Genomic DNA, 12,084 nt, shown 5'->3' on the forward strand with positions numbered 1-12,084 from the left:
CTTTTGAGAGGCTCCTATTGGCCCGTCCTGTCGCAGAAGGCGGGACTTGTGAATACGGGTGGGCGGCAGCTCTTCCTCAAGAGGGCGTCTGACTGTCGAAGATCTGATTTAAACTTTTTTTTTTGTTTTTGCTTACTAAGAAGTATGGACATTTAAATAATTTAAGTCATTTAAATGCTAAATGATTTCAAACTGAAATATAAATGGAAATCAACCACAGGAACCTCTATTTAAAAGAATTCCTTAATATCAAGCGAAGATTTGGCCATCCACTGTTGAGAAAAGTAATTCGCACCACGTGATAATGACGTCAATAAGAATCGTTTTGAATAATAATTTAAATTTACATCCGAATAATGACGCTGATATAATCATTAAATAAAATTAGAAAAATCAAAAAAAAAAAAAAAATAAATCTATTTAAACGTTTAGATAAAGCTAAAACAGTTTGACGCCATTACTGAAATGCAACTTTACAAACTCATAGATATACTGACCCCTTGTGTTGTTGTTGTTGTTTTTTTGTTTTTTTTTTCATTGTTTTTAATTGTTTCACATAAAATATAAATTCTTGCTTTATTCCAGAGTTTTAAAGTTATTTAAATATTTTGTAAACATTATATTAATGTTTTCATTGTTCATGTTAATGTGTTGTTTTTTTGTTTTGTTTTTTTGGTTACTGTAAAACTATAGTTTCAATTAGGTTTTTAAATGGTATTTGTTGTAAACTAAAACACCTCTTTGTAAACTGCAAATATACCAATTATTTTTTTTATTATTATTACGAAAGAAAGTAAGCATTATATAACTGCAATAAAAATTTGGGGGGTTTTGGGGGAAATTTTCCAACTCATTTATTAACTTTACTTTGAGTTTTGTTTTCCAATCACGTGTATCAGTGAACTATATTTTCATTAAAGTTAATGAAGAAGAAAAAATTTATAGAGTGAAGCATAGAGTCAAACAATAAAAAAATCTAGGCCGGATTGTATTATCCTGTCGATAACCAAAGACGATTGGCTCCTTTCACACCGTATGCGAACAGCCTAATTGTGACTGACAAGTGAAACCTCCAATAAGAATCCACAAACGCGATGACGTACGCACGTACACGTTCCGGTTATATTTAGGGCCTATTTAAGCACCAAGCCAGTCTGTACCAATACTGCCCGTAGCGCTTGTCAAAAGCCGGTCATTGCGTAGTATCGAATATGTTGTAGCACATTCTTGTGTGCTATCAAACTGAAATTAAAGTGCATTTATTATCCGTCGTGTAACCACATCTAGCCTGGAAACACCAGTGTTGATTATCGGTTAGTTATTGATCAAGCCCTCCGCCCTGCACCTCTCATTGAAAGGACACCGATCTGGATTATTTGTATCTACAGATGTTTCGTCTACTATAATGCAAGATGCATGCTGGTGCTCGGAAAAGGCTGCTCGACTGCTTATTACTTGTCCTTTTAACCGCCTCCACCTACTGAAAATAATCGTAAACAGCTGAAAATCGTTGATATTTTGGGGTAAGTAGGACGCAACAGTGTGTCCGCCCATATTTATGTAAAGCACAACCTCCGAGCGCAAGGCCATGTATCCTAGAAAGAGCTGAATTTATCTGTATTCCCTATGATATTGTTGGTTCCCATTTTGAGAAACCCGTTTAACACTTCGACGGGATTGCCAGTGGATTTATGAGACTTTTTACACGGTGTTTAAATGGATAATAACATTATGACAAGGTCATGATAAACGAGTCATTAGAGGCTTTTCAGACGCGGAACTTAAAGCAAACCCAGAGGTAAAAAATAATAGAGAAACTCTTTTAACATATATATAATTACTTTGACGATTAATTATATAAAAGTCAATGAGAGACTGGTTTAAAGTGGGCTTGTGTAGCTTTGAGTATATTTATTCCAGTGTTATTATTGTCATAACACGCCCAAGTGAAATTCGGGCCCTGCGATATAATGGCGCTTAACTGTAAACTACTTATTAACAATTAACTTGTCTTAACACTTTTTAAAATCTAAATCGCTTTATTGTGATAAATCATTTAACCTGAAATGTTGCATTTAAGACTTAAAGGACTCATATTCGTGATAGTCTGCTGTTGAATCGAGTCATCTTAAATGAAACGTGCACGATATTTTGTAAATATTTCGTTTTATATGTTTTTGTTGACCGTATGTTGTTAAAATATACACTATAACTTTAAGATTTAGCTATTGGCGACAATGTCGAATGATGCCAAATCGTATTATTCGAGTCTGTTTCGGTTAATCGGTTTTATTGAGTTATATTAAGCTATGTAAAAATGTAGGTAGTCCTAGCATATAAATAAATAACTAATATTGTTATATTTGGTAGTGTGCCTTGTCTGTTGAATTGATTGTTTACTATAGATTATTCGGTTTTGAGTTGTAGTAATGAAAATAGTGAAATTATACACAACAGGAAAGTTTAGAGTAACGGCATATGTCTATAAAATCGTGGTATTCTATAATCTTTCATCAGTTGAATTATTTAACTGGTTTTATTTAGTTGTACTAGCCTAACTTTGCCATGAAGTTTGCCTTAGATGCTGACATGGCAATAAATATAACTATTACTATTAGTTGTACTAGCAAAGTGATTAAAAATGTTAAAGATGAGTAATAATATAGGCTTGTAACTTCTAAAGGTGTCAACAAAAAGTTAATATATACTCCTTGTATTTATAACTTGGCCTATATAATGTCATGTGTGGTTTTCTGTTGATTCAATTCCTTACTGATCTGTTTTAGCAATATTTCTTGAAGTAAATGGTTCATCTATAGTTATAAAAAGTTTTAGTAATAATACATGGTGAAGGAGTGTATAATAGTTGTTTAAATTCTGTTATTTTGTGTTAGTCCAGTAGACCTGGCATGTTAAGTGTAAATGAGATGTAAACATTGCTTAATTGTAGGATGTTGTAGCTTAATGGTTAAACATCTGGATCTGGTTGAACAGAAAGGTTGTAGGTTCAAATCCTAAATGGCTTTATTAATGAACTAGCCTTTGCTCAAGATCGTTAGACTAACATTAGGTTATTCCAGTGGACTGAATTAGTGAACTGTATGTCGCTTTGGATAATGGCATCAGTTAATTGACAAATTTGTAAAAAAAATATATATAATTATATTAAAACTGGAGAAAACCAAGAAAGACTTTGACAAAATAAACCAAGGATATCATTTTTTTCTAAAGTGGAATTAAAACAACATCTTGAACTGCTAATTGATTTTCACCACTTTTTTTTTTTCTGCTGCAGGTGAAGAATGACAGAATATAAGCTTGTGGTGGTGGGTGCTGGAGGCGTGGGCAAGAGCGCTCTCACCATTCAACTCATCCAGAACCACTTTGTGGATGAATACGACCCAACCATAGAGGTGAGGCATGGCTACCGCTGTCTCTGCCAGTCAGAACTCTCACTTTCTACTGCCACACAAAGCTGTGAAATTCACCCTTATGTAAATATGCAAAAAATGTACTGGTTAAGATTCAACAGTGTGATCAGGTTATTCTGGTTTAAATGAAGGTGGTTACCCAGATGGAGTGCCTTTTATGGTTCTTCCCTTTTACTTTTCTGGCATAGCTTCAATTTAAATTTAATTTAAAATTAATACATTTTTTGTAGTTGTTTTGGAATAATATTATTCTTTGAAATAATGGATGAATTGGTCAAAATAAGACCAGGAGCATTATTTCATGTTCACTTATACACCCATTTTGCTAGAATTAATCAACACTTAAATTAACAGTTTACACAACACAGTTTTCAATGAAAAACTGAACTTTTTATGCATTTTGGCCTTTCATTTACATGACCGTGGAGTTTTGTGAGAACGGTGATGTCATCCACATGCGTGTTTTGTGTTCAGTCTATAAGCGTAGTTTTTATTTACAATGTGACATCACCAACTACTGGAATGGTATGTATAATACAGCGTTTTTAGTCATTTTTGCGACTCATTTTGACAACATTCTCGTCTTCTGTACGAGAACAACACAAAGGAAAAACTTTTCCCTTTTTTTTAGTACATCGTTGTCGTGTAAACGTACCCTAAAACTAGTACACAATAATTTTTAGTGTTTTTTTTGTTTGTTTGTTTTTTTGTTTTGTTTTTTTGTCATTTTATGGATGTCAGGTTTCAATAAAACAATTTTTGGGATATTTCAGGCTTGAGTATTGTTAGTCTCACATAGCCAGATCTTCAGACTGATGACAGAAGGTCTGGAATCCATAGTAGCTTTCATAGGCCAAGGAAAGCAATCAATCACAGTTTTTGTATGTGAGCATATTTTAAAGAGTCTTATGCTGTGAGCTTCACATACTTCTGAGAATCCAGCATTTAGTTTATCCTGATAAGTGCTCATTAGCTGCTTTTCCACTGTCGGGCCACTGCAAGCCAGGGCTAACAACATGCCAGGTGAGGCCAATAGCCTTGGACCTCAAGCACCGAGGCCAAAATCAAGCATAACTTTCAACACACTCAAACACATTTTTAGTGTGATGGTTTTGATCAAGTAAAACAGTGCTGCACTACCATACATTTTATTTAATCACATAAAGTGACCTGTATGAGTAGTAAATCAGCACTCCAGAAACAAAACAAAAGGAGCGGAAACGTCCCACTGCGGTGTATACAAGCATAATAAAAACCGCAAAGTAAAAATTTCCTGGGCTGTCAGCCCCACCCTGCTTCATACCACAGTTATGTTTTATAAAACTTTAATACATTAGCTAATCCATGAATACTATTTCTGCCCAAGTCTGTTGGATTCCTTTCCTTTGGCTGTGGAGGTGAAGACATCAACTCCCACGATTCCACACTCATTTGCGGCGTCATTAAGCTACACCTTTTTGAATAAGCAACCTCTAGCGGTGAAAGTTACGTATTGCGCCTTTAATTTTCTATAAAATTATGCGATCTAGGTTGGAGTGATCTCTCCCGTCTCACTATACTGTTATCATTTCAGCCAGAACCTCATAGGGAGCTCACAAGAAGAAAACAGGAGTTATACAAGTTAACGGCTGCATGTTATTTAGAGGTGTTTAATTGTCACAGTTGTAAACACAAAGGCTTTCTTCTTCCATGAGCGGGTTTGGCATCACAAGGGCTTTGTTTCCAGACTAACCGTTTAAGAACGTGACACAGATTTCTCCTGGAAAGAATTTAACCAATCAGATGATGCCTCAGTCATTTCCAATTTTATGTGCCATATGCATCAGATGTTCAGCTGCGGTCCATGAGCGTGACGCTTTAGGCTGAGACTAGAGTATTGTCATACTGTGATAATTTGACATTAGAGAACCACTAGAGTTTGTGATTGTTATACTGCTCAACATGCTCAAAATATAATTTCACTTGTGCAGGACTCCTACAGAAAGCAGGTGGTGATTGACGGGGAGACGTGTCTACTGGACATCTTGGACACTGCAGGTCAGGAGGAGTACAGCGCAATGAGGGACCAGTACATGAGGACAGGGGAGGGATTCCTTTGTGTCTTTGCCATCAATAACACCAAGTCCTTTGAGGACATTCACCACTACAGGTGAGGGTTAGCTACAAACCTAATACTGTGCAGAATTAGGTCTGTAAAGGGCTAAAACACCTCACAAAGTCAAATTAATTGTAGATGTGTAATATTCTCTGTGTGCTTTTGCAGAGAGCAGATAAAACGAGTAAAGGACTCTGAGGACGTCCCAATGGTCCTGGTGGGGAATAAGTGTGATCTTCCATCCCGCAGTGTGGATACCAAGCAGGCTCAGGATTTAGCACGTAGCTACGGCATTCCATTTATAGAGACCTCAGCAAAGACGAGACAGGTATGGAAAACATGGACGGACATGTATTGAGTACAAGTGTGTTGGACAAATCAATAAAAAAGTTTTGACGGTGACTGTTTAGATGTGTACCAATAATTTGATTATTTAAAATATATATATATATATATAGATAGATAGATAGATAGATAGATAGATAGATAGATAGATAGATAGATAGATAGATAGATAGATAGATAGATAGATAGATAGATAGATAGATAGATAGATAGATAGATAGATAGATAGATAGAAAGAATATATAGAATATAGAGAGCAGTGACGCGCGACATCCGCTGGTCATGCGAGAACTCCGCAACCATGGCACCTTCTGGAAAAGTGTAAATCTATAATATCATTAAATAAATAACATTATTGACTAATTATCAGTAGCCTATATGAGACGGGATATAGTCTTCATTTGTAACATTCATTTGTATTTTCGTGTATGAACAAGTGGAAACAGAGTGGTGATCCATGGATTTCAAACCGATAGAGGAATAAGATAGCACACACCTACATATCCAACTCTGTTAAAGAACGCTTCACCTGGACAGCTGTCTTTTGCATACATTCTAATGAGTCATAAACATCCTAAAAGGTGTTTTATGTAGGAATATCACTGGAATGAAGGTTTATGACTGGCCAAGTGCTTTAGGACCTGGTTTATATTAGAAAAGCTTTCCAGTGCCTATGTCTAGGCAAACCTGCACATCAATTAGCCTAGACTCATCCAAGAAAGTTTCTCGTTATTACGAGAAAATAAGTCATAATTACAAGAAACTCTCAATATGAGATACTAAGTCATAATTATGAGAAGGTTTCTCATTATTATGACTTACAGAATTATATTTTTTTACTCAACTGTGGCGGAAACGGGCTTCCATACATTTCACCCTGAAATCAAAGGAAAAAAAATCAGAAATTATACTTTAAAAAAGTATATATCATGCTTACAGTTTAGCACCTTTTAATGTAATTTAATTCAAGTACATTTAGATGTATACATCATTGTAGTATTTCTTGTATTTTTTTTTTTGAGGTCCCTAATGAAAAATAAATATAACTATATCTGAAATATATATATTTCATACCAAGTATATTGCAAATACATTTACATATAATGTACTTCAGTCCTACAGTCGTACTTTTAGTATACTAAACTGGTATACTTACAACTAATGCACTTTAATTGTGCAGAAGTAGTCCAACTAAAGATATACTTGTTATATTTAATTGTGCTAAAGTGGAACTATTGCAAGTATACTTTAGGTACATATCTTGCATTTAAAGACTGGTATTATTCAAATTTCATATAATCCTCCACATTTTAGGTCTAATATAAAGTAATGTGCATTGTGCACAAGTAGTACAACAAATAGTTTAATTCTATTTTGTTATATAAAGTCTAAAGCGATATGTCAGTAAATATGTTAATGGATTTGAAGTGTATTTAGTATGACATAAATGTATTTTAAATGAGTAACTGATATGGACGTGGTTTTTGTTACATTCTCACACCAGATTAAGGCAGTTGAAATGTGTGGAATTGTAGGATGTTGTCCAGTGCTGTTGCTTTACACTGGCTTCACGCATGAGTTCATTCTGACGAGCTTTATGAATAATCAATCAGATGCACATCACAGAACACAACTGATCTGGCTCTGGGTTTGTGCCTGGTCTGTCTTGTGCATTTGTTATAATTTCTCTGTGTTTGATTTCACCTCAAGATGAATTAATCTTTTAATGACAAAATGCAGTTTGGATTGATCGATCAAGGGTTCAATCACTATAAATCAACTGGGAATATTAAACTGCTCTATCTGTCATGTTTAAAAATCAGGGCAGACACTCTGTACCTCCTTCTGCAGTGCTCAAATCACAACTCCTTGTGGTGCTGGGGAATAATGAAGGCTTCTGAATTAATTTTCTTCCTGTTTCAAGCCACACATGCTACCCGCCGACACCATGGTGCCGTCTTCAGTACCCACAATTTGTGTAAATTTCAGATTCACTTTTGATTTTTTTTTTTTTTTTTTTTTAATTATTATTATTTTAAATCCAGTGGTCTTCAGAGGCACATCTAAGGGTATGTTTACACGACAACGATGTGCTAAAAATGGAAAAATATTTCCTTTTTGTTTATGAAATGTTGTCAAAATGATCCCCGCATTGATCTGCAAAAAGAACTAAAAACGCTGTTCATGCCAGGCCAGTAGTTGGCAACGTCACTTTGTAAAGACACACTATGCACTTATAGACTGAACATTGTAATATGCATGCGCATGATGTCACAGTTTTTTTACACAGAGATGATAGCGGTATGGTTTACAAAAACTGGTACTTTGAGACCCGTTTTCAGGCCCCAAAATACCTTTGTCATAAATGAACAGCAAAAACACATTAAAAGTTTTTTGTTTTTCATTGAAAAGTCGTGAGTCGTGTAAACGCCCCCTGATTGAGAAACTCTTCTACAATAGAGCGCAAAGATGCTGGGGAAAAAGTCTATGCCATGGAAAAACCTGCCGTTTTTTTGTGGAAAGCTGATATAAATACTTTATGCCAAATTCCCTTTAAGTTCCCAGAAATAAGGGGGGGGAAAACCACTATTAATTATGCCAGAACTATGAGGGAAGATTTTTATAGTTTCACTGGGTTCCCGAAATCCAATTGCGATTGTTTTCCCGTCTCAGTAATGGTGGCTGTGCGTTCCTTAACACTGAAGGGAGTTGTGTTTTGCACTGCAGAGAGTGGAAGATGCCTTTTATACTCTGGTACGGGAGATCAGGCAATACCGGCTAAGAAAACTCACTAAAGAAGAAAAGACGACACAATGCATCAAGCTTAAAAAATGTGTTTTGATGTGAGAGGGGTAAGTCTGATGCGCTGCCCATCTGCAGTCCAGGTGTTGGGTACGACATCTGCTGTATACTTTTCACTTGTTCTTGGGTGATTCTCACGAAAAGTATCAAAGAAATATCCGAGTCATATTTCACCCCAAAATTATACTATTGCATTAAAAAAAGCTGATTTTTAGGACTATTAAAGGGTTGGTTCACCCAAAAATGAAAATTGTCATTTACTCATGCTCATGTTCCAAACCCGTAAGTCTTTCATTCATCTTCGGAACACAAACGAACATATTTTAATCAAATCTGAGAGCTTTCTGTCCCTCCATTGACAGCTACGTAACTGAAACTTTGACGCTTCAAAAAGTTCACAAAGAGATCGGAAAACTAATCCATATGAATTGAGTGGTTTAGTCCAAATTTTCGGAAATGACACGATCAGACAGATTTAATTTAGACTTTATTCACATTTATTTATTGACTTATTGATATATTGAGTGGTTGTAATTGTTGCACAGAATGTAATACAAATTTTAATTATTTTTCTGGAAAAAAAGTGTCCTGAATTCAATTAATGCAAATTATTAAAAAAATCCAGAAAATTATTTCTGTATATTTATTTACTTAGTCTTTGTTGTAAAATGTAATTATTCAGACAGGCATTTTATTGTATTTAAATGAGCATTTGAGGGGAACGTGTGCTTGACTGACTATCATGAAAACGTCACAATTCCTAATAATATATAAGCACTTAAAACACAAGTTTTTATACGTTTTTAATGTATTTTATAATGTAGTAATTTCACAGTTAATCTCCAAATTGAAACAACAAAAAGTCAGTATATTCGTTGACAGCATATATATATATATATATATAAAAATAAAAATAAAAATAAAAATAAAAATAAAAATAAAAATTATGAATGATTTGACTTTTGGGATGAAATATGACAGGTTTTGGTTTGTTTTGTTTTTTGTGTGAGATTCACACTCTTATTTTAAACCATCACTTAATTTCTTCATTACTTTTTTTCACTATTGTTTCAGGAATGGGTTGGTGAACATGGTCTTTTTAACACTGACATGAGACCGGTTTAATGTTATTGTGACTAATGTTTGGAATATGGAAGCAAAAGTTGGGCATAGATCTGTGAAAAATCTTTGATGCTTTAATGCTTTACATAATCACCTGAAGTTCTTGTTTTCCTCTTTTGTTTTGAAGGGCGTGGACGACGCGTTTTATACTTTAGTCCGAGAAATCCGGAAACACAAGGAGAAGATGAGCAAAGAGGGCAAGAAGAAAAAGAAGAAATCCAAAACAAAATGTGTATTAATGTGAACAAGCCTTTCCTGTCATTATGGACTCAAAAAAAAAAAAGAAAAAAAAAAGTTCCACAGCTGCATTTTGTACATTACACTAAATTATTAGCCTCTTCAGAATACAGAATGGATCCCTAATTCTACTTGCTTTCTTAAAAGAAATAAGCTTTACTTCTCGTTCGGTGCCAGTTGCCCCAAAGTGTTGGTCCCTTGACACCTTGTGTGGTTTATTTTATCGGGTGGGCTGTCAGAACTGGTTTTATTTTGCAGTTGGTTTATCTAGAGTAGTTTTATAAAGGTGTGGATTTAAAAGCATTCTTTTGGTGTGCTATATGAGAACTAGCCGTTTAGACAGGAAATTTGCATGTGAGTCGCTTGATTTCACAGGAACTGAAACTTTGAGGAATTATTTTTGAGGACCAACACTTTCTGGGGGGCGTTTTGATACATTATCACTGTGTATGACCTGCCTTTGGATGTCCCAGACTTCCAAAAACCACCTGCATGTGAACTTCCATTGTAGTCGGATTAACGCGCCCTCTCTCTAAAGCCATGGGTAATGTATATATGGTGAAATCTTAACCACGTTAACCTTATTTCCCTGTTTGCATGCTGTGTTCTGTTCTTTAAACTTCCAGGGAACGGTAATGCGTTAAACTGTATAATAGCCACTGTTGTGTAGAGAGGATTTTCTCAGCTGGTCCGAACTAGCCATTATCAATTTTTATTATATATTTTCAATTTAATTATTATTATTTTTTAGAAATACTTTTACCTCAGTTGGTTTAGAGACTGTTTGGTGATAGCAACTCCATCGAAAATCTACAATTTCTCAGTGCACAGGATTGTGTTAAGGGAAACTACAGTAACAAAAAATAAGGTGATTTAAGATCTAGATGCAAAATTTATATTATGTAAGAAGAAATTGCAGCATAATAAAGACATGAAATGGTCAATTATACTTTTTTTTTCAAACACTATACAGAAATACACAGCTGCAGTTGACCAATCAGGAATTCCAGAGAGTGTGTAATAACGATTTGAAACTTTCTTTTCTGTAAGGATCTACACTAGTGAAAGCCTCACTTCTGCATTCAGAGGAGGCTTTTTATTACGTATGAATATTAACCCTCTTGTGCCCAGCCAAACTGCGCCTTAGAAGTCTGAATAATTACATTGAATTTTTTTTTTTTTTTTTTTTTTTTTTTTTTTTCTGCAGGCCGTTTACACAACACCATTTTCAACTGAAAATGGAAATTTTATGCGTTTTGGACGTTCATTTACATGACAATGGTGTTTTTCGGGGCCTGAAAATGCAAACTTTTGAGAAAATTTGAGTTTTTGAAACCAATACTGTAATCTTCTGTGTTTCTTTACAAAGTGACATCGCCACCTACTGGCCTGGCAGCATAATACAGCGTTGTCGTCTCTATGCGGAAAACGCAAAGGAAAAACTTCTCCGTTTGTAGTGCATCATTGTCGTGTAAACGTACCCTGAATTGAGATTAGCAAATATAATGTACTACTAGTTATTGTGATGCAAATGTATGTGGAAAAAGGAATAAAACGAATGCCTTGTTCCTTTCTGCTGCCATTAGCCCAACTAGAAGCCCATTTAAAATTGATTCAAAGCTTTCCATTGAGCTCACACTTTTCAAAGAGGCGGTCATGATCTAGTATATTATGGTAAAATATGGTTATAGCTACGAAGGCAAATTTCAGCCATCACTCAAACCAAAGAGAGTGATTTTAAAGATTTATTTTATGTGGCAATACTTGTGATGTCATGAGATGATGTCGTTTCCAATATACAAGCAGAATGTTGCTTTAAAACCTTCAGTGAGCTGTTTTACCATGCTTCCTTAACCTTTACTAGTTTTGCTTTTCTGATCATTTGACTGTATGACTAATACCGAGAAATCTAAATGCTAAATAAATCAGGACGTCCGCTCTTATGCAAAGTTAAAAGTATTTTAAGTAATTTCTGTTCCCTTTTAAAGTCATTCATTTAATAGCAGTCTGTAACGCAAGTAGCGAAGTCATTAGATATTTCTTGAATCATTT

The 12,084-nt window shown here is 34.8% G+C and overlaps 1 protein-coding gene across 3 annotated transcripts; it reads left to right on the plus strand.

Annotated features, from left to right (window-relative positions):
• Positions 1–1,155: 1,155 nt before the first annotated feature.
• kras (v-Ki-ras2 Kirsten rat sarcoma viral oncogene homolog) lies at positions 1,156–10,410 on the plus strand. 3 transcript variants are annotated; one of them, XM_067380471.1, is made up of 6 exons: positions 1,156–1,523; positions 3,296–3,413; positions 5,402–5,580; positions 5,695–5,854; positions 8,599–8,723; positions 9,923–10,056. In XM_067380471.1, exons 2-5 carry the CDS (start codon positions 3,303–3,305, stop codon positions 8,716–8,718), a joined length of 570 nt encoding a protein of 189 aa, XP_067236572.1. In that variant the 5' UTR covers positions 1,156–1,523; positions 3,296–3,302; the 3' UTR covers positions 8,719–8,723; positions 9,923–10,056. The 3 variants fall into 3 exon arrangements, with proteins under 3 accessions (XP_067236572.1, XP_067236575.1, XP_067236573.1); XM_067380472.1 differs by lacking the exon at positions 1,156–1,523 and adding an exon at positions 1,563–1,798; XM_067380474.1 differs by lacking the exon at positions 8,599–8,723 and having other exon boundaries at positions 9,923–10,410.
• The last annotated feature ends 1,674 nt before the right edge of the window (positions 10,411–12,084 follow it).

This window comes from Chanodichthys erythropterus, chromosome 24 (genome assembly GCF_024489055.1).
Source record: "Chanodichthys erythropterus isolate Z2021 chromosome 24, ASM2448905v1, whole genome shotgun sequence".
Classification (NCBI taxonomy): Eukaryota; Metazoa; Chordata; class Actinopteri; order Cypriniformes; family Xenocyprididae; genus Chanodichthys; species Chanodichthys erythropterus.